Consider the following 22,552-nt stretch of genomic DNA (forward strand, 5'->3'; position numbering starts at 1 on the left):
CCTTAAGCAGAACAAAACTCAGAGTGGGGTGGCCACCTTGATGCCGGTCCAGTAAAGCAGCCTGCACGAGGGTCAGTTTGGCTGAATCAGTAAATCTTAATCAATCTTTTTCTAAGTTGTTGTTGATGCATGCACATTTTTGGGATGAGTATGGGGTGCTAATTCAAATCAATCCTTAAAATGTTCCATCAACCTGGTGTAAAAATTGGCATGAGTGTTGCTCATTATGTGCAATAATGTATAAGTTCAATTCAATTTCAATGATGTACATAAGATATACAACTTTTTACATATATATGTTTATTCAAGACTATTGAATTACACTGGTGCAATGCAATTACACTGGTGTCCACAGTAACAGAACTGCCAAAAAGGAAACAAAAAACAGGAAGAAAAGTGTCCAGAGCTAGAATGAAGTTATTTCATATACTTTCATTATAGGCTGAATAGTTTATAATAAATAGAAACATTTGCCATTGGAATGAATTGTGTTAAATTAAATAGATCCTTTCCATTTTCAAATCAACCTCCTCTGAGTCGGAATGTGAGCTGGATGGTGCTCCCTGACTTAATGCCATAGTCCTTCAGCTTTTGTTGATCTTCCAGTTGCTTGCCATTGTAAATCAGTCTCTGCTGGTCCTCTTTAACCCTCTCCTTGTTGTAGACTTTGCGTTTGAGATCAGTGACTGTTTCACCTGGCGCCACGTCATAGGTTTTAGTCTGACCTTTCTCATTCTTCACGAACACCTGAATAGGGGCGGGATCTTGTATCACCTGAATAGGGGCGGGGTTCTGTATCAGAGCCATGATGAGACCAGACTGCAAGCCGATGGCACCGAGTGTACTGGAATCATTGCTGAAGTTGGTCCCGTTTGCGTTGAGCTTCAGATGTGCAGGTGCATCGCCGCTCAGCGATCCGATGCGTGTCTTTAATTCTCCAACGGTGATACTTGGGTCCACCGTCAGGTTGTAAGGTGCGCCGTTCAGGAATTTGACCTGGAGCTGCATTCTGAGAAACAAGAGTAGAAAACCCACTTATAATACTGTTCCTGTCGAGTGTCACTAGTGATTTCCCCAGCTCCTCTCTTAGGCTTATAGGCTAGGCAAAGTGTGAAGTTAAGTCAAAAAGATCACAATAATTCAAGTAGGCCTCATGAAGGCTATCATAGCGACATGTTTATGTGGATTTTAATAATTTAATAATTTATTTTTGTTTCAACCTTAAAGCACTCTGGGTCAACTTTTGTTGTTTTTAAATGTGTAAATAACAATTGACTACAAGGCTTTATTTATAACCCATAAGAACATAAGTCATCTTTTAAAAAGTTACGTTTAATTCTTACCTTGTAATGTTTGGTTATACCTTCGTTGGTTATGCTTGTTCTCCAGATGATAATTCTGCAAAAGCTAAAGCATTCTGGCCCTTGTTTTATAGCCTACTGATGTTGACACACCCACTTGTTGACATCGAGTTTCTATTTCCATTTCCCTTCAGTCTAACCTACTTTCTGTTTCCATTCTCAGGTTAGTGTTTTTGAGTTTAGCAGACTAGACTATTCTGGATGTCATCCCTATCTGTTCCCACGGCCCTGTCTTATATGGGCCCTATGTTCACCTGGATTTTCCTTATTTTGTCAGTTACATTTTGTGATTACTTATGTCTAATAATACACATTTCATGTGAATGGCCTCTGTTGGACATATACTTACTGAAAGAAATGTTGACACATTCAATACTTATTTCCCAGTTGTACTCTATACCAAAAGAGTTCACAGGAGATTTTACACCCTGGCCATTGACTGTTTAAATCACTGAGGTCAGGCAGAAGTCTCTGCTCCCATGAACAGAAAGATTGAGAATGAGTTTCTTTTGCATCCTGAACACACACAACACTAACATTACATGCTATATTGCATTTAAACATGCTGTACTTTTTACCCCCTTCTCTCTAAATGTATTTATACAATTATTTTAGTTTCTTTATAGTTAATAGTTGGTGATCCCTCAGGATACCTCTGAGTGTGCACAGGAACGTTGAGCAGCTAGATGCCATTTCCCTACATGTTTTATAACGTGACAAATACAAAAATTCTTAAATCCTTAGAGAATTGTTTGTTGTTGACACACAAGATTCCATCTGACGTCAGAGTTGTATTCACTTGATGTCTGGAACATTCCAATAGATTTCAATAGGTGGAAATGTAGCCTACAAGTAGCCAACACACACACACACACACACACACACACCTTATTGAATGTGGTGCAGTTCTTGAAAGCCTCACATCAGTGTCAAACTCCCACTTTGCTGTACTCTCCCCGAAGCTTCTTGATAATCTTGTCTATCCACACTTGCTGATGACAGTAGGATAGCATAGCCGTAGGCGTCTAACTAAAAATAGTGGGGGCGTAGTTATGCCAGGAGTTGGTTGAGAGGTTAGTGATGCTGAGGTAGGTAAACATTTGATGATGCTCTTAAAAATGCAGCTAGCAAAGAATGTAATACATTACTGTAAGTGACTCATAACATGGACCTGTCCGGGCAGATAGCAATTCACGTGACGTGATGATGGCAATACTGATAACGGGCAGCCTGGTCTCTCCCAGGTCTTTATTGGGCTTGATAGTGTTGTTGTGTTTTTGGAGTGTTTGTACCTGCCCAGTTAGTGACAAGGTGTACAACTGGAGTTGGTTGGGAGGTTAGTGACATGCCGAGGTAGGGAAACATTTGATGATGCTCTAAAAAATGCAGCTGGCAAAGAATGTAATACATTATTGTGAGTGACTCATTACTCATGAACACATCCAGGCAGATAGCAATACACATGATGATGACTAATCATGGCTTGGTCTCACCCAGGTCTTTATGGGACTTGATAGTGTTGTTGTGTTTTTTACTAATCTGCCCAGAGAGTGTCAAAGTGTAAGTTATTAATAGCTTACTTATTGAGTTCAATTTTATTGATCATGAATATTGTGCCCAACATGTCATGGCTCTAGAGCAAAAAGGACAAGGCAATGGTGGCACAGAAAAGTGCCCTTTAAATGGGAAGAAACCTTCAGCACAATGACTCAGATGGCGTGGGCATCTTGCCTGGGTGTAGCCTCCAGTAGCAGTCTGCACTAGGGTCAATTTGACTGAATGAGTTAAAATTATGTTAACTTGCCTTGCCTAATATATAGGTTGTTCTTGATGCAAGCATATTTTTGGGATGAGTATAAAATGCTAATTAAAGTCAAGCCTTAAAGTTTTCCATCAACCTGGTGTTAAACTGGTGTAAGACTGGTATGAGTATACTCCTCATGTGTGCAATAACGTCTTTGTTCAGTTCAATTTCAATGATACAGTAAGTCAACTTTTTACATAATGTTTATTCAAGACTAATGAATTACACTGGTGCAATGCAATTACACTGGTGTCCACAGTAACACAGCCAAAACGCAAACAAACAACAGAAAAAAGGGAAGTGCAGAAGAATCCAGAAGTAGAATGAACTTCTTTCATATTCTTTCATTACAGGCTGAATGGGCTTAGTTCATAATAAATAAAAACATTAATTGTCGGAATGAATCGTTTTAAATTAAATAGATCCTGTCCATTTTCAAATCAACCTCCTCTGAGTCGGAGCATGAGATGGATGGTGCTCCCTGACTCAATGCCATAGTCCTCCAGCTTTCGTCGATCTTCCAGCTGTTTGCCATTGTAGATCAGTCTCTGCTGCTCCACTGGAACCTTCTCCTTGTTGTAGACCTTGCTTTTGAATTCGGTGACTGTTTCACCTGGCACCACGTCATAGGTTTTTATCAGACCCTTATCGTTCTTTAGGAACACCTGGATAGGTGCGGGATCCTGTACCAGAGCCATGATGGGACCAGACTGCAAGCCGATGGCACTGAGTGTACTGGAATCATTGCTGAAGTTGGTCCCGTTGGCGTTGAGCTTCAGACGCGCAGGTGCATCGCCACTCAGCAGCTGGATGCGTTTCTTTAGATCTCTAACGGTCATACTTGGGCTCACCTCCAGGGGGTAGGTCTCGCCGTTCAGAAATTTGACCTGGAGCTGCATTCTGTGAAACAAGAGGTGTACAATCAGAGTCCGTTTCATATGAGAAATAATCTGATATTACTCACTTATAGGCTACAGATGACAAAAGTGATTTCGTCAGCTCCTTGACAATACATGCAGGAAGGTAGGCTAAAACTATTTAGGCTGCACTGTTTATCATAGCGACCTCTTCATGTCGATTTTTTCTTGAACGTAGACTATATTTCGAATAATTTATTTTTGTCTCAACAAGTAGCCAGTAGTTGCTGCTGTTATTAAATGTATAAAAACAATTGACAACGAGGCTGTTCAATATCATAGCCTAGTTATTAAACATTAAGAACACAAGCCATCTTTTAAAAGTTAGGATAGATTTCATTCTTACCTTGCAATGTTTGGTTTTCTTAGTTGGTCCTGCTTGTCCTGCTTGTCAGATGATAATTCTGCAGAAACTAGGGTATAACGTTTTTGTCCTTGTTTTATAGCTTGCTGATGATGACCCTCCCCTTGTTGTTATCAAGTTTCTGTTTCCCTTCAGTCACAGCATCAGCCTACTTTCGGTTTCCATTCTCGAGTGGTCCGGTGCTTTTGAGTTTAACAGCCTAGGCTGTTCTGCAGTATTTATTGTGTTTACTGTGCAGTTTGCATGTAATAACAACAATAATGCAGCCTAAAACACACCTTAACATGTTTGCAAGCATATGGGCTAGGCCTACATCTTGAAGGTTTTTTTACCCCGCAGTGGACGGTTCCTCTATGCAGCGTTTCTCAAACTGTGGGGCGCATGCACCTCCATCTCACAAAACACACTCACTCAAACAAGGTAATCTAGACTCTTGTGTCATTGATCCGATGAAAAAGTCTATCCCCATAGTCCGAAATAAATAATGATTGACGTCGGTATTTTAATTGCAGCGGAAACAAACAAACGTTCACGTTCAACGAGACGACGTGCGCAGTGAAATTGAAGGCTATCCCTCTGACCAACAGTTGACATGTCTCGCGATCTCGAAGAACACTGCTTGACAAACTCAAACGCTCACGTTTGCAAGAGGCGCACTGACGGATTGTTTATTTATTGCCAATGTCCGCTTTTATTCTTTGTACTGAGCGAAGATATTCTGCGAGTAAAGAAGGGCCACTGTAGGCTACGCTATTCAACCTGTCAGAACATGACGTCACATGGGAAAACTAGGGGATTTTGCTCGGATGGCGCACAGACGATATAAAAAAACGACCTGCAGGCCTTAATAAAGAGGGTAGCGCTCGATGCGCAATGGACGCACTGATTCATTTAGGGGGGAGCGCTCGCGTCAAGGCAGCTTTAGTCCCGACCTTGAATGCGATTTTGAACGAGGTTGTGAGAGTGGTGAACTTCATTAATAACACAATGGTAGCCTATAGTTGGCCCTTTTACTTTATTTTTGGAAATCAGCCTTTTTATGAGACAAGGATTGACACCTTGTCAATCACACACACACACACACACACACACACACACACACACACACACACACACACACACACACACACACACACACACACAGACGCACGCTCGCACGCACGCACACACACACACACACACACACACACACACACACAGACACACACACACAGACGCACGCTCGCACGCACGCACGCACGCACGCACACACACACACACACACACACACACACACACACAAACACACACACACACACACACACACACACACACACACACACACACTGGAACACACACTTGATTGAATGTGGTGCAGTTCCTGAAAATGAGCTGCGCATTAGTGTCAAAGTCTTTACTGCACTCTCCCCGAAGCTTCTTGATAATCTTATCCACACCCTTATCAAAAAATGCTATAGGATACCAATCAGATTTTGATTAAAAGAATAGATTATTGTGAGTGACTCATAACTCATGAACACGTCTGTGCAGATAGCAACACATGATGATGGCTAGACTGATACCAGTCTGGTCTCTCCCAGGTCTTTCTTAGGCTTGATAGTGTTGTTGTATGTTTTTGGAGTGTTTTTACCTGTGAGTGGCAAGGTGTAAGTTATAGCCTACTTATTGAGTTCAATTTGATTGATGTTGAATATTGATCCAAAATGCCATGGCCTGAACTCCAGCGCAAAATGCACAAGGCAATAGTGGCACGGAAAACCTGCCCTTAGGAAGTATTTGGCAGAACCAAACTCAGACAGGGTGGGCATGGGTGTAGCCTCCAGTAAAGTAGCCTGCGCTAGGGTCAGTTTGGCTAAATAAGTGTTAAAAATAACATCTTTGTATAACATTAAATTTGCCTTGCCTATAACCTTTTCAAAGTTGTTGTTGTTGTTGTTGATGCATGCACATTTTTGTGGGAAAGATGTGGTGCTAATTGAAAGGCCTATAGCCTACAGTCTTCCTTCAACCTGATGTAATAAAAAAGAAATTGCTGCAGCTTGATGTTCTTTTTTTCTGGGATGGAAATGTGGTGGTATTTGCAGTCAATAGGCATCAATAGGCCTAGCCAACCTGATGTCAACAAAACATGTTGCTCAACTGGTAAGACATGAGATGTGCAAGAACTTCTTTGTTCAGTTCAGTTTCAATGGTATATTTCATATAAGACATAAAACATGAATAGCCAATGAATTGTATAAGAATCACATTAGGCTATGTTTATTCATTAACTTAATGCACTAATTACAATGGAGTCCACAATAACACAACATCCAAAAAGAAAATAACAAGAAAGGAAAGTGCGGAAGTGTCCAGAAGTAGGATTAACTTACTTCTTTCATCATAGACTACCTGATAAGTGAATGAATAGGCAATAACACAGTAACATTTATCCGAATTAATCGTTAAACTAAATATTCCTCCTGTCCATTTTCAAATCAACCTCCTCTGAGTCGGAGTGTGAGATAGATGGTGCTCTCTGACTCAATGCCATAGTCCTCCAGCTTTCGCCCTTCTTCCAGATGTTTGCCATTGTAGATCAGTCTTTGCTGTTCCACTGGAACCTTCTCCTTGATGTGGACCTTGCGTTTGAATTCGTCGACTGTTTCACCTGGCGCCACGTCATAGGTTTTAGTCTGACCTTTCTCGTTCTTTAGGAACACCTGGATAGGCGCAGGATCCTTTACCAGAGCCATGATTCTGGATCCAGACCGCAAGCCGATGGCACCGAGCGTACTGGAATCATTGCTGAAGTTGGTCCCGTTTTCGTTGAGCTTCAGACGCGCAGGTGCATCACCACTCAGCAACTGGATACTTCTCTTTAACCCTCCAACGGTCATACTTGGGCTCACCTCCAGGGGGTAGGTCTCGCCGTTCAGGAATTTGATTTCAAGCCGTATTCTGAGAAACAAGAGTTACAAAGTCTATTGAAAATACAGTTTATGTCCGACTTTCATCTCTTTGGCAATGTATGAAGTTCAATCAAAAAGATACAACTGGTTCAAGTAGCCTAGCATAATAGTCTAGGCTATATCAAAGCGTCATTTTCTCTTAACGCCGGCTATTTTGTAAGCCTATGTTGTTCTTGTCTCGACCATTAACTTTGAGTAAAAACAAAACAAAACAAAACAATTGAGTAGATATTCAATAACCTATCTGAACAATGGCAAGAACATAACCAATTCTTACCTTTCCATTATTGGTCCGTCGATCTTGTATGCTATAATTATTCTGCAAAAGCTAAAGCATTCTGGCCATTTTTATAGCCTTGATGATGACACGCCCACCTGTTGATATCAACATCCACAATAGCCTTTCGGTTTCCATTCTTGAGTAACAGTAGCCATTCGCTGTAGCCTATTCGTTGCATCAGAGAATAGCGTTTACCGTACAATTCGTAGCCTATGCAACACCTATAAAGATGCGCTTTTTAGGGCATAGAGCTCATAGGCTACAATCTAGTCCAACTCATGCAACATTAGGCTACTGTTACAAGGGTGCGGAGTCACTTTCAGAAGGTTCGGATACAGAGAGAATCGAAACCTATCAATGTTATTGTGATGGGGGATTCCGACTGGCCAGTCGATTCAGCAAAATGGAAAGTTAGGCTAGAGAATGTCAGGTGATTCGGGCTCTGATTTGGCGATCCCTCAACAATATTTCATCATTCATGTTAGGTAGCCTATCGCGCTTTGCATTGTTGTTTAAGAACAGAAACCGGGGGAATCCCGACTGGTCAGCAGATTCCGCAGAACGGAAAGATGGACTATCTTTACAATATTTCATCATGCAGGCTATTGCTTTGCGGAAGGTAGATGGCATCTCCTGGCTCTTAGCAGAGTTGTTTTAAAGCTTTTTTATTTTTTATTTTTTTTTAAAAAAGCTTTAAGGGAAAGATGACAATTCCACAAAATACTTGAGCTTATTTTTTAATTTGAAGTGTGGCCGTCTGTTCTAAATTCCATTGACATATAAAAACCCTTCAGAAAGACAAAAAAATAACAAAATAATAATAATAAAAACATCGTAAAAATGTATGTCCCTGAATGCAGTTTCAACTTTGGATTTCCTTAAAGAAACAATGCATAAACTTAGATGACTTGACAGATAAAATATGCCATCTTGTGAGAATATACGTTTCTACCACAAGTATGACCTTCCTTTGAACTCCTAAAGATATTAACCACCAAGATATTGACATTGATCATCTAAAATCATGATTAACAATGACAGACAGTACATTTCTACCGGGATACCCATGTTCCAGGAGTCCAAAGTCCAAAGCATGACTCAAAATCAATCTGGTATCAGGTATGTACTGCCAAGAGTTTCATGCTTCATGCAAGTCATGTTGACTCCCTCATAGTTATAGCTGAGCATCAAATATCTCTTGTAGCAAACATCCCACACAGTTATGCAGATTATCACAAAGTGTAAACTGGCACAAGGTCAGGTGCTGACAGTAACAACCTTTGTGCCTCTTGAGTCCCATAGAGTGGAGTGATCCTGTGATGTACAGTAAGGAATGCAGCTATTTAATGCTGAAGACCCATTTGAACTTCTTTTCAAATAAATCCTTCAGTCTGGCTCCCATTTTCCCATACTCGTTGTTCTGTTGGAAACAGAGGGAAGAGAATGTGAAGATGCAAACAAATAAATCGTATTTGCAAATGTAGAACATACCATAAAATGGTTGCAATATTGTTTGTTGCATGTTGGCACACAAGATTTCATCCTAGTTGTATGCACTTGAGATCTACCTTCAGATTTTCAGGGTGCACACATTCACGCACACACACACACACACACACCTTATTAAACGTGGTGCAGTTCTTGAAGATGAGCCGCATATCAGCAACAAACTCTCCCACTTTACTGTACTCTCCCCGAAGCTTCTTGATAATCTTGTCTATCCACATGGGCTTGCTGATGACCGCAGCATAGTTGTCAAACTGCAACAGACAAATATTTGTTTTGATTCATATTAAAAAGGGAACATCAAATGCATCAGCTCAAACATTACCAAAACTGAATTCAAACTGGACTTGAACCTTCGGAGAGGAGAAAGGTCACCCTCTTGAACAGAGCACCACTCCCCCCAACAACATCTGCGTAAATATTTATCTCCTTATTGTCAAAATTACGAATGGCCTTTTAAAGCTAAAAGAAAAAGAAATAGTGAATACTATAAAAGTGAAAACTGTTGGGGACACGTACAGAAGAACGGCATGTGTGGTGCTGTACATTTTTTACTCTGACAGAAAGAGGCGGAGGCCTCTCCTTCTCCCTCAATGGATTTCTGGTGGCATCGTTCCCCACATCCCCGGCACCATGGGCCAGCCCCAGTGTCATGTGACATGTCGACAGCTCTCACTCACATTAGAACCCTGATTCCAAGTTCAGCATTGCACAGACAGACACAGACACAGACACAGACACAGACACAGACACAGACACAGACACAGACACAGACACAGACACAGACACACACACACACACACACACACACACACACACACACACACAAAAGGAGTAACCCAAGGCAAAGAACACTTACAGTCAGACAAGGGTCCTGCATGAAGATGAGCTCCTTGTCTTCTTTTAACAGATACAGAAGTAGATATTGGCAGTGCTACAAACATGACAGACAAGAACACATAATCAATAATAACACAGACAAACCCACCCCGTCAGCATTATGATTATTGTTTATTTAATCTATTGTTATTTAGTCCAAATATAACAAAAGAATGGGCTACTTGTCTTCTCTCGTTGTCCTCTATTTTTCCTCCCTCTTTTATACCTTCTGTCAGGGTTTTTTCACTCTTCCGTACCTTCTTTTTTTGCGGTGAAGGGTGAGTACTCCCCTTCCCTCAATTACTTCCCATTAATACTGTATAAGCCTCATGCGGTTGCATTTGTGTTTATTGACTTTGCATGTCTGCTGTATTTGAAGTGCGCTCGCATATTTGCCTTTGTTTTGTGTATTTACAGCATTTCCTAGATGCGACACATTTATGCAATGCGATGTTTTGTTTATTCCCATGGGTTTTTGTGATTAGCTAGGCTTCAGGGTCATTTGACATTCAACTACAATAAAGCAGCAGCAGCTGCAGCACCACCACCACACAATAATAATACAAACTGAAATAAATCAGAACAAAATAAATAACATAAAGCAACCAGAGGCAACTTGGTGAAAACAAACAGAAATGTGGCTTTGGCTATGATGTCATGGCAGCCAGACGAATGTGACTGTGCTCAAAGATGTGGTCAACTTCCTCACCAGCATGTTGGGCAAGATCCCGCCGTCTAGGGCCTCCTCCAGAGTCCTCGTGCGATGGCAGAGCTCTTTGGACTTCTCCATGATGCAGAAGGTGCACATCCACCGGTCTCTGTTTTGGGGACACATACAGTACAAACATAGATGTGGGTTGGCCAGCATACAGAGTACAGATATTCACATGCGCAAAAATGCTCAATTCAAACATGCATGTGACTATTACCAGGTATAAATAATATACCCTTCCTCTCTACTCTCTGATTAAAAGGCATTAAAAAGGCCCCAAAAAATATGTGTGTGGATATTTTTTATCTTTTTTCTTTGCATTGCTCAGTATCCGGCACCTGTAATATCTAGATGTGTGCATTCTTCCATTACGACCTCACAGCAGGACCATCAGGACTGGCAGACTCACCCGAGGTTCTGATCCAGTGCGGGTAGGTGGCATGCGTGGTGGAACGACCGAGGACAGCCGTCGCAGCACACCAACTCAGTGTCTTGGCAGCAGATAAAGCAGAGGTCATCGTTGTTCTGGTCGGACTGCACATGGGATGAGGTAGAGGGGGAGAGAGAGAGAGGGAGGGAGAGAGTTGGGGTAACTAACTACAATAATCACAATGAAGAAACAGACCAATTCTTTGCTTCAATGGTTTCATCTCCTAATTGTTTTAAACTGCAAGTGGCAGCTTAGTACACCTTATGATGTTGTTGAAGTATACTTCCATTTAAAGTGATATGAATCAAGTAATACATTGATTAGACTATTTATCTTTTCTCCTTTCTCCCACACCTCTTTTTTTAAAGTCAGGAAATCACAAAGGATTGGGGGAGACCAAATAAGGTTGAATTTACAGTAGAGGAAGAGGTAGCTGTCAGCTGTGCGGCATGTCAGCCTAAAACTACGGTAAGAGGTTAACACACATAGAGGATGTCACATTTGAATGTCTGGTAAGCATCCTAACAGGAAATGCATTTAATTTGCTGGCAAGACAATTACCAAAGAGAACTGGCTCCCATCTGACACAAAGATTAAGAAATATAACAAGTGTCAAACAATAACATTTGAGATGCTTTCTAACTATCCATTTATGCATGTGATATTGATCATATTGTTTACATATTAGTACTAGCCAAACTGACTATACCCTGCAAAGCAAGCTTCACTGGTATCCTGCTGTTTCATACACGGTCTTGCATGCTAACAGATTCCTTTTGCAGAGATGTTCTCACTCAAAATCATTGGTCATCAAAATACCAACGCGCGGTTTGGTTTTGTGCTCATTGCTCTTAAATACCACTTGCATCTGCATTGATGGATATAACAGGTGTCCTGCACATCGTCCATGATAACAGTGACGGGTGAATGGTAAATGGACTGCATTTATATAGCACCCAAAGCGGGTATAGGGTTTATCATTATCATTATCATACCTCACACTCACCCATCACACACCGATGGCAGAGGCTGCCATCCAAGGCGCCAACCAGCTCACCGGGAGTACTGGGGTTAGGCGTCTAGCTCAAGGACACTTGCTGGACGACTCCTCTACCTCCTGAGCCACTGCCGCCCCCAAGTGGATTGAGGCACAGACGTATAAACGTACATGTGCATCGTGCTACACACAATGCTCTTAGATTGCTAACATTTTTCCAGCAGTGGTGCTAGGGGCCGTCAACCTTTATGTAGCCTACACGTCCTGAATAGTTAGAAGCTAAGCCAGGATTTGATGCACTTAACTTGGTCACGACTTCAAGAAAACAGTTTCAGCGATGACGTTAGCTGTTGTGCTTTTCACAATGTGCAAGTAGGCCTAATTGTCGTGATATTAGGCTACTGATCATGGGAAGACTTTGCAGTGGCGCTGAAAATCCAGCGGCCGCAGCATGCATTGTAGGGGAAACACTGCAATGTGTTTGTGTGTGGATGTTGAAGTCACAGGAAATTAAATATTCCACGGATGAGAGATATAGTGGCCAGGATTCTGTGCACTCACTTCCTAGGTGCTATGTTGAAACCTACTTGTGAGCATGATTGTGTCAGTAAGAGTAAATAAGCCAATTAAATCACTTCAACTGAAACTATCTTCTGTAAGACAGACGTTAGACGAAATAAGACACTTTACACAAAATTATTATTATTGATAGATTCACTTACTGGGTCTTTAGACTTGCACACATCACACTCACAAAGCAGAGAATGAAGTTGCAGAATCTGGTTCTGGAATCAGAAAACAAACAATGATTCTGTCACACATTGTGTTATATGCAAATATTACCAGAATTGCATTACAAATAATTATTCATTTTCCAGTAACTTAAAGCAGCACTAGAGAAGATTTGCTCAGGGTCCCCCTTCAGTTGAGTAGTGCAATAATAAACTAACTAAATGTTTGTCTTTTGCAACAAAGTATGAACATAACGCCGATATAATATAGGAATGCACAGACAGCAGTCTGTAGAACGAGATCAACAATCCTGTAATGTAGCAGCTCTTTTCCATTTCCATTTCAAAACACCATATAGCACCCCAAAGTTTCAAAACTTCCTATAGCTGTTTTACAAGTGATAAGACCCATAATGATTTTGGAAAGGTTATTAGGATAAAAAAAACTATTTTAGGGGCCTTTCATGATTTAAAACGAAATCAAGATGCTAACTACTCTCTGAGCAGCATGATCCATTAGCTCTCTGAGCCTGAGCCCATGTTTACCTCAATAAGGGTGGCGAGGGGTTCGCCATGGCAGCAAATGTCCCGCCTCCATTTCCCGCTCTTGAGGCCCGCTGCCTCTTGCACAAACTCCTCAGGGGTCATCCAGCGACCCGACGTCCTGATGCATTTGCCCGTTTTTCCTGGAAAAGGCAAAGGAATGCTCTCCTTGTGTTTATCATTTCTACAAAATAAGATGCTACTGTCATCAACATTCTATTTTCTGTTCCAAAGTATACAGTGCCTATAGAAAGTTATCATACCCTTTTGAAATAGTTACTTTTTTTGTCTTACAGCCTGAAATCAAAACCCATTATAAAAAAAATCTTTTCCAGTTTTATTTACAAATGTAGCTGTACAACATCAAAATAATGAAAAAAAAGTCAACAGTTCTGAAAATTAATAAAAAATTAAAAACTAGAATAACAGGGTTGGAAAAGTCATCATACCCCAGACTTAATACTTTGTCAAGCTTCCTTTTGCTTTCATTACAGCCATCAATCTGTTTGGATATGTCTCTATTATAGCTTTGCACACCTAGACAGGGGAATATTTGCCCAATTTTCCGTGCAGAATTGTTAAAATTTAGTCAAATTCTGTAGGGAATGGCGATGGACTGCTCTCTTCAAGTCAATCCACATATTTTCTATAGGATTTGAGTCAGGGCTCTGACTTTGCCACTCAAGGATATTCACCATCCTATCCTTAAGCCACTGCTCTGTTCTTTTGGCAGTATGTTTAGGATTTTTGTCGTGTTGGAAGGCGAATGACCTCCCCATCCTCAGCTGTTTAGGAGAGGGACGCAGGTTTTCCTCAAGAATTTTGGTGTACTTGGCAGCATCCATTTTCCCTTCTATCCTGACCAATTGCCCAGTCCCCGCTGAAGAGAAACATCCCCAAAACATAATGTTGCCCCCACCATGCTTCAAAGTAGGTATGGTGTGTTTTGGGTGTGTTTGGGTGTGTATATTGTGTTTGGTTAGCGCCTGGAGCTCAGTCCAAAAACTTCAATCTTAGTCTCCAAAAAGTTCGATCTTAGTCTCATCTGACCATATAAGCTTTTTCCACATGGTAGCAGAATATTCCAGATGTGTTTTTGCACTGAACTCCAAGCGCAATGTTTGGTGAAAACCAACACAGTACACCACCCAAAACACACCATACCTAGTGTGAAGCATGGTGGGGGCAACATTATGTTGTGGGGATGTTTCTTTTCAGCGGGAACTGGGCAATTGGTCAGGATAGAAGGGAAAATGGATGCTGCCAAGTACACCCACATTCTTAAGGAAAACCTGCGTCCCTCTCCTAGACAGCTGAGGATGGGGAGGTCATTCGCCTTCCAACACGACAATAATCCTAAACATACTGCCAAAAGAACAAAGCAGTGGCTTAAGGATAGGATGGTGAATATCCTTGAGTGGCAAAGTCAGAGCCCTGACTTAAATCCTATAGAAAATATGTGGATTGACTTGAAGAGAGCAGTCCATCGCCATTCCCTACAGAATTTGACTAAATTTTAACATTTCTGTACGGAAAATTGGGCAAATATTCCCCTATCTAGGTGTGCAAAGCTGTAATAGAGACATATCCAAACAGATTGATGGCTGTAATGAAAGCAAAAGGAAGCTTGACAAAGTATTAAGTCTGGGGTATGATGACTTTTCCAACCCTGTTATTCTAGTTTTTCATTTTTTATTAATTTTCAGAACTGTTTACTTTTTTTTCATTATTTTGATGTTGTACAGCTAAATTTGTTAATAAAACTGGAAAAGATTTTTTTCAAAATGGGTTTTGATTTCAGGCTGTAAGACAAAAAAAGTAACTATTTCAAAAGGGTATGATGACTTTCTATAGGCACTGTAGAACCAGCTTATGTTGCACTTGTTTTGTAGTTGATCAAAATTAAATCCATTACTACTAATCATCACGTCAGATGTCTGAGACACTCAGATGTCTATCTACACACCCCCAGAACACTCACAGACACTAACCTGAGGAAAACCGATCCTTCTGAAGAATTCCTGTTGCTTTTCGACAAGTGACAGGCAATGAATTCTCCTGAAAGATGGAAACATCAAAGTTGTCCTTGGTGCCATTTTTATTTGACACCTCCTCCTTCTGTGGAGACAATGTGTCTTTGTTTCTGTGACTGGCATCCTCCTTTTTGCTCCCTGCCTTCGAATTCTTGTGGGACCCTGAAGGAAGACGATATGGATATGAACATTTCTCTAATGGACATATACTGCTTGCAGGATAAAAGTGGTAATAGTGTCAAGGCTGAAAGCAAAAAACCTTTTGAACGTCATTCAGTGTGCATAAACAATGCAAACACAAGCAGACAAATGTGTAAAATAAATAAAACACACAACACGAAGGGTGGGAACGGTCATGAAATCAATTATACATTTATGACATTTGGGCCATATGATGCCTTTAGAGTGATTCTTTCCATTTAACACGCTCAACTTAAAAATGGGCAGCTCATTTGGTATCCTTAGACTCTACAGTCATCTTAGTGCAGTAAAATGTGTCACTTATCAACTCTGATCTTCTGTTCAATTTCTGTTGTGACCCAGAGGTCTAATGCCATCTTGTGGACTTGAAAGGTAACGTTTATCAGAGGGTGGACATTATCAGATTAAAACTAAAAACATAATATCAAATAAATAAATGTTACATTCAAACAGTTTTTGAAGTCATATGGCTTACAATTATAATGAAATAAAATGAACAGAATAATAATAATAAAAAAACCCATAAACATACAAACTGCAACTCTGTAAGGAAGATTATTTAGTTAGAAACAAGGTAAACATAAGTGTTAAACGTCCTAACAATTTTGGAACCAAAAACCTACAGGATTCCAATTGCAACAATCCAAAATCGAATTGTGTCCAAAATCTGATTGGAATACTTTAGGACTGATCTATAAGGGATCACAGAAAAAAAAAAAAGAGTCTTGACTGCAACTCCTTAGTGTTGACAGAAAGCCGACTTAGCAGACGCCCTACAAGATAGTACGGTACAATTCCAGTAAGCGTCTACAGGTGTACCTGGTGGATAAGCCAGTTTGTGATTGGACCCAGCAAACGTGGACAGGAAGTAGGACAGATAGATGTGCAGGTTTCCAGCCTGAGCTGCAAGGCGAAATCCAAATTGCCGGCATATCAGCATGTAACCAATACCTACAGAAAATCCTACAAGTATAACTTCACAGTACAGAGACATACCTGAAGTAGGTGAGTGACTCTTCTGAGGGGTCCTCTCCACCTTTTTACATGTGACGGTCAGTGCACTGTCCTGCAGGCTGTCCTGGACATCGTCCATGATGACATCTTTACCCAGCAGCCTCTCTGTCAAGATTCCGACTGGAAGTTCTCCTTCCACTCCTGTGAGTATGAGCTTTAAATCCCCGGTTTCTGAAGGCATGTCAACACAGCAATTTAAAAAAAAAAAACCACTCTCTTGCAAACAGCTCTTGCAACACAAACATCTCCATGTGCGTGCATAGTCTTAAATACTATACTTACCAATAAGGGAGCCATCGGGGGCCCACATGGGAAATTCATCCTGAGGAGGAAGAAGAGGCAGAGTGCAGACAGTCTGTGTGCATATATGGTAAAGGCTGAAACTATGAGTCCAATTATGAGAATGCATATTCTCACCTCATGAAATAGTAAAAAGATTACTAAGGGACATATTATTCTTCTTATTCGCATTGGCATAATGGCAAGACTGAGAATGCATTGCTTGCACTAACAAATGGTGAAAAAGCTGTCAGAGCGAGTGAATGGAGTTTGAAAGATGCATACTAACATTACAGATTGGTCTTACCTGATCTCCATTGAGGTCTTTTTTTGTGAAAAAGGGGCATGTCAAATGGCCATCCTATAGGAAATTGAAGAGTTACGTTGCATTCTACTTATTCAATTCATTTCACAAGAAACTACAAAATTGTACATGGCCAACAAAGTTCCCTGCACTCCTGCAAAACTTTGAAACTGGACCTTTTAAAGTAACACTAAAGAGTTGTTTTGTATCTTGAAATAATGTTTCCAATATAATTTCAGTGGTACATCAACTCGTAACAGGGTAAATGGCACTTCTGCATTTGCTTCGCGGCCCTCTATGAGCTATAACCACACTATAGCCATTTTCAGACAGACGTGTATTTCCGTAATGTTCAAGGACATTTTACGGTAGGGTTTTTAGTGGTGTAAAACTACACTCCCGGTGTAAAAACTACACTCTTCAGCTGTCTGGCAGAAACAGCTGACAGCGCAGCCGGATAAGGCATCATTATCTGCCCAGTGAACCTAACACCAATTGACGGAAATTACACTGCTCAAAAAAATAAAGGGAACACTGGTTCATAGGAGTATAGCATCAAGTCAGTCACACTTGTGAGATATTGATTTGGCCAGTTATGTAACAGAGGTGGTTTGTGAATCAGGTTGACCTGCTTTGATGTCAACAAAATGTTCTACAGGTGTACTAGAGGGCCAACTGTGAGACGACCCCCAAAACAGGAATGTTTTTACAGGTGGTGGCACATGGTAATTTTTCCATCTTCATCCTTCTTGACTGATTTGGCACTAGTTTTGCATTTGGATAAGGTCAGTGTTACCACTGGTAGCATAAGCCAGTATCTGGAGCCTACAGTGGTTGCACAGGGTAGTCCAACTCCTTCAGATTGGCACACCAATACGTTCCATTGCCAAAATGACTGCTGTGTCTCCCCCTGCAGTCTCAAGAGCATGGAAGAGATTCCAGGAGACAGGCAATTGCTCTAGGAGAGCAGGGCAGAGTGGTAGAAGATCCTTAACCCAGTAGCAGGACCAGTATCTGCTCCTTTGTGCAAGGAGGAACAGTAGAAGCCCTACTAGAGCCTTACAGAATGACCTCTAGCAGGTCACTGGTGTGAATGTCTCTGGCCACACTGCCAGAAACAGACTTCATGAAGGTGGCCTGAGGGCCCGATGGCCTCTAGAGGGACCTGTGCTCCCTGCCCAGCACTGTGGAGCTCAATTGACATTTGCCATAGAATGCAATATTGGCAGGTCTAACACTAGCGCCCTGTACTTTTCACAGATGAGAGCAGGTTCACCCTGAGCACATGTGACAGACATTGAAGGGTCTGGAGATGTCGTGGAGAACGTTATGCTGCCTGCAACATCATTCAGCATCATTCAGCATGACCGGTTTGGTGGTGGGTCAGTAATGGTCTGGGGAGGCATACCCTTGGAGGGATGCACAGAACAGGGCAGTGAACACAGGTCCCTCTAGAGGCTATCGGGCCCTCAGGTCAACCTCATGAAGTCCGTTTCTGACAATGTGGTCTGAGACATTCACCCCAGCGGCCTGCTGGAGGTCATTCTGTAGGGCTCTAGCAAAACTCCTACTGTTCCTCCTTGCACAAAGGAGCAGATACTGGTCCTGCTATTGGGTTAACAACCTTCTACCACTCTGCCCTGCTCTCCTAGAGCAACTGCCTGTCTCCTGGAATCTCTTCCATGCTCTTGAGACTGCAATGGGAGACACAGCAATCTTTTTGGCAATGACAAGTATTGGTGTGCCATTCTGGAGGAGTTGGATTACCCTGTGCAACCTCTGTAGGCTCCAGATACTGGCTTATGCTACCAGTAGTAACACTGACCCTATCCAAATGCAAAACTAGTGAAAAATCAGTCAAGAAGGATGAAGATGGAAAAATTACCAGTTGCCACCACCTGTAAAAACATTCCTGTTTTGGGGGTCGTCTCACAGTTGGCCCTCTAGTACACCTGCAGTAAATTTCGTTGACATCAAAGCGGGTCAACCTGATTCACAACCACCTCTGTTACATAACTGTCCAGATCAATATCCCACAATTGTGACTGACTTGATGCTATACTCCTATGAACCAGTGTTCCCTTTATTTTTTTGAGCAGTGTAGTTATGAACAATTAGATGTGAACAACAGGTTGCCGTATAAATTCTGCATAAACAGGTGAAACTCAAAGAATGTAAATATTGTGCAAAAGTTAATTTATCTCAGTAATTCAACTTAAAAGGTGAAACTAATATATTACATAGACTCATTACACGCAAAGCCTGAGCCTGAGGTCTCTCAGTCTGGTTCAGTGTAGTTCAGATAAATTAACTTTTTCACAATATTCTAATTTTTCGAGTTTCCCCTGCATGCTTCATGTCTGAATGTCTGTTATCGTCAGAAATTTGGCAAGCACCGCTTGGTTCTAAACATTTAGTTTACCCCTTGACTTTACCTGAATGAGACGTGCCAGTGGGATATTTTGGCACCGGATAGTCTGCTTCCACTTCTTGCAAGAACCCTTGCCAGCAAATGCCTCAAACTTTGTCGGAGTAAACCAGCTGCCATCGAATTCAATGCACTTTTCTCCTACAATGAAAGGTTTTGCTTGTTAAAGAAAGAGAGAAATGTGCAGGTTTTCAGCCTGAGCTGCAGGGCAAAATCCAATCGCCAGCAGACCGGGGACTGGTTTACCCAGTCTAGAGCAGAGGGGTATGCTACAAAGCAAGATTACTGGCTTACCCTAGTAACTTCTGGAGTAGGCTAACTGCTCATTGTTATGAGATCAATGGTAACTACCAAAGTGACAAACAAGTAACCTTGTCTCGTATAGCCCTCAGCTCTTCATGAGAGAACATCAGGGACTTTACGTTTGCATTGTCTGTAAAAACAAGCCGGGAAATCATACCTTTAGCCATCTTTTCCCTGTGAAGCACACCTGTCTTACTTCCACACTCCACAGGAAGCTCGATCTTGTAGTCTGGCCAGTTCCAGATGTCAATCTCCTCTAAAATATAAGACAAAAGAAAGGCGTTTGCAAAAAAAAACCCAGTCAACACATCCAACAGTCAACACACTTAAATTCTTACAGCTGACGTCAAAATTCTAACAGCTGAAACAGCTGTTCTACATTCTAACTGCTGAAACTAAAGATGAGAATTTACCAAATGATACAGCATAAAACAGCATAGGAATCAACACTAACCTTCCTCTGCTTGTTCCACACTCCTTTTCTTTGCCTTCATATTGTTGATATCCTTATATGATTGGCCGCCTTTGCTCTGATGCAGCAACCTGTTGATTTTGGCAACGAGCTGCAATACTTGCGACTGATCTTCGACTTCATTGTTGAACGTGTGCTGCCTATTGCCACAGCGAGTTAAAAGATGTTGTGTTTCGCTGTCCTCCTCAATCTCCTTCTGTCTTTCACCAAGCTCTTCGAGCCTATCTCCACCCGTAAACAACACGACGGCAAACTCATCCACCTCGTGTCCTGGGAAGATTGTCTGAAGAGAATCCAGCACTCTCAAGGCTTTGGCTGCACGAACCCCCAGTGGAGTGACAAGAAGAAAGATTACGGGTAGTGCTTCGGACGAACTGAGGCAACGCTGAAATTCATCTCTCAGCTCAGGCTCGTCTGTGCTTGGTGTATCAATGACAATGATTTTCTTTCCTCGGATCGCAGTTGTTCGTGTTTCACACAACTGCGTGACTGGATGAGGTCTAGTTCCAGAAACAAACTGCTTGCTGCCCAGAATTGTGTTGCCCGCTGCACTCTTCCCAACCCCGGTGCCCCCACAGAGAAGGATTCTGAACTCCGACCGCATGCCTCATACCCTTAGTATCGCTCTTTCATCGCAAATCCTGGAGGCGCGTTGCAACATATTACAAATATGTAGCCTAATCTAGACTGGACAGATAGGCATAGCAGCATTCAAACTGTTGTGCTTATTTGTGAAGTAGCTAAAAACAACGTTAGTTCCAAAATTCTTGTTCGATAGTGGTTTGGTAGAAGCGCTCATTTGCGAACTTGTTACCGGAAGTAGCTTAAATTCCGTGATCTCAAAGTTTTCATCATTGCAGTTCAAAGATAAATCCCACGTTTTTTTTCTAGAGTGCAATGCTCTCCGCGGATGCAATGTATCTTTCGACTGACTTTTATTATATTTTTCAGTGTCTTTCAGTTCAAACCCGTGACCTAGGCTCTATCCGGAATCCTGTCGTGCTGATTTGTTTCTCCCGGAAAAGAACTCAATTCATTAGCATATGACGTCACTAAAACACGCAAACTCAAACCTGGGCAAGAGAGACCTTTTTCTTTCTTGGGGAAAAAAAAAAAACATTTTTCTTTCTTTCTTCTTCTTAAAAAAAAAATCCTATACCTTTTTATTAGCTTTTGCTGTCTGTGAGAATATAGCCACGAAGAGCAGTTGTCCAAAATAGACACCTCACTTTATTGTGGAACATGGGGCTACTAGTAGGCAAAACTAGTTACACCAGATTAAAAAACACCTTTACAAGCCGTACGTAAAGAATTCAGAAATGTGTTACATGTGAAAGTTCTCCACCTTATAGGTTTCACAGAGGAACCAGAACTACGCCCTCGAGTTATCCTAGGAGAAAGGTTAGAGAAGGGACCAGCATCTGATTCCACTCACTACCTCAATGACCACAAGGAACTACTATGCTCCTGTAGAGTAGATTCCGGTCCCTACCTTTAACATCCAAATGAGCCATGGTCACCTCTGGCAGGGTTTTTACTTTCTGAACCTGGGATGTCCACCACTGCTAAGGAATGGTGTGAAACTAACCGTGGCCCAGAGGTGCCCACTACCCACGTGCTGACACTGGCACTCAAGGTCAAGATGAGGAGTCATCACAAACCAGTGATTTTCCCCAGAGACTCTGGGCTGCCCCGCCCCACCCAGAATCTACCTTTTTTTGCCCTTGTATACTAATAAAACTTCATGATTGGCGATAGATCAGGTTAAGAAAGTCTACTCTAGTTCATTTTTGTCCTATTCTTTATTGAATTCTAACTATTTTAATCTACACATGTGTGTATGACGTGTATGTGCCTAACCACAAATGAAGTTCCCTCACAAGAAAAGAAGTTCTCTTGACTTGACTTGATTTGACTTGACTTTTTGAGTGTCTCACTCTGGGATACGCTCATGTGCTCTCCATGACACTCAATATGCTCATGGCTCATGGGAATTGTTTTTGTGCTTCCCTCTGACTGACAATCTGTTCCTTAACACATGCA

At 41.6% G+C, this 22,552-nt stretch overlaps 4 protein-coding genes across 4 annotated transcripts; all 4 read right to left on the reverse strand.

Moving 5' to 3' along the window:
- Nucleotides 1-316: 316 nt before the first annotated feature.
- On the reverse strand, nucleotides 317-1,394 carry LOC134077524 (polyubiquitin-like). Its single transcript, XM_062533187.1, has 2 exons — nucleotides 1,344-1,394; nucleotides 317-1,009 (listed from the first exon to the last, which is right to left on the reverse strand). The coding sequence occupies exon 2, from the start codon at nucleotides 1,006-1,008 to the stop codon at nucleotides 523-525; it is 486 nt and encodes a 161-aa protein (XP_062389171.1). The 5' UTR covers nucleotide 1,009; nucleotides 1,344-1,394; the 3' UTR covers nucleotides 317-522.
- A 1,964-nt stretch (nucleotides 1,395-3,358) lies between these two features.
- LOC134077526 (ubiquitin-like) lies at nucleotides 3,359-4,549 on the reverse strand. Its single transcript, XM_062533190.1, has 2 exons — nucleotides 4,429-4,549; nucleotides 3,359-4,065 (listed from the first exon to the last, which is right to left on the reverse strand). The coding sequence occupies exon 2, from the start codon at nucleotides 4,062-4,064 to the stop codon at nucleotides 3,606-3,608; it is 459 nt and encodes a 152-aa protein (XP_062389174.1). The 5' UTR covers nucleotide 4,065; nucleotides 4,429-4,549; the 3' UTR covers nucleotides 3,359-3,605.
- Nucleotides 4,550-6,678: 2,129 nt separating this feature from the next.
- LOC134077525 (uncharacterized) lies at nucleotides 6,679-7,819 on the reverse strand. The gene is made up of 2 exons (XM_062533189.1): nucleotides 7,675-7,819; nucleotides 6,679-7,386 (listed from the first exon to the last, which is right to left on the reverse strand). The coding sequence occupies exons 1-2, from the start codon at nucleotides 7,680-7,682 to the stop codon at nucleotides 6,924-6,926; spliced, it is 471 nt and encodes a 156-aa protein (XP_062389173.1). The 5' UTR covers nucleotides 7,683-7,819; the 3' UTR covers nucleotides 6,679-6,923.
- Nucleotides 7,820-8,407: 588 nt separating this feature from the next.
- LOC134077517 (uncharacterized) lies at nucleotides 8,408-21,519 on the reverse strand. Its single transcript, XM_062533176.1, has 14 exons — nucleotides 20,492-21,519; nucleotides 20,195-20,293; nucleotides 19,742-19,875; nucleotides 17,310-17,363; nucleotides 17,006-17,045; nucleotides 16,706-16,894; nucleotides 15,467-15,670; nucleotides 13,479-13,618; nucleotides 12,924-12,986; nucleotides 11,184-11,308; nucleotides 10,772-10,880; nucleotides 10,043-10,117; nucleotides 9,297-9,437; nucleotides 8,408-9,097 (listed from the first exon to the last, which is right to left on the reverse strand). The coding sequence occupies exons 1-14, from the start codon at nucleotides 21,111-21,113 to the stop codon at nucleotides 9,017-9,019; spliced, it is 2,076 nt and encodes a 691-aa protein (XP_062389160.1). The 5' UTR covers nucleotides 21,114-21,519; the 3' UTR covers nucleotides 8,408-9,016.
- Between the last annotated feature and the right edge of the window lie 1,033 nt (nucleotides 21,520-22,552).

The sequence above is a fragment of the Sardina pilchardus genome, chromosome 3, assembly GCF_963854185.1.
Source record: "Sardina pilchardus chromosome 3, fSarPil1.1, whole genome shotgun sequence".
NCBI lineage: Eukaryota > Metazoa > Chordata > Actinopteri > Clupeiformes > Clupeidae > Sardina > Sardina pilchardus.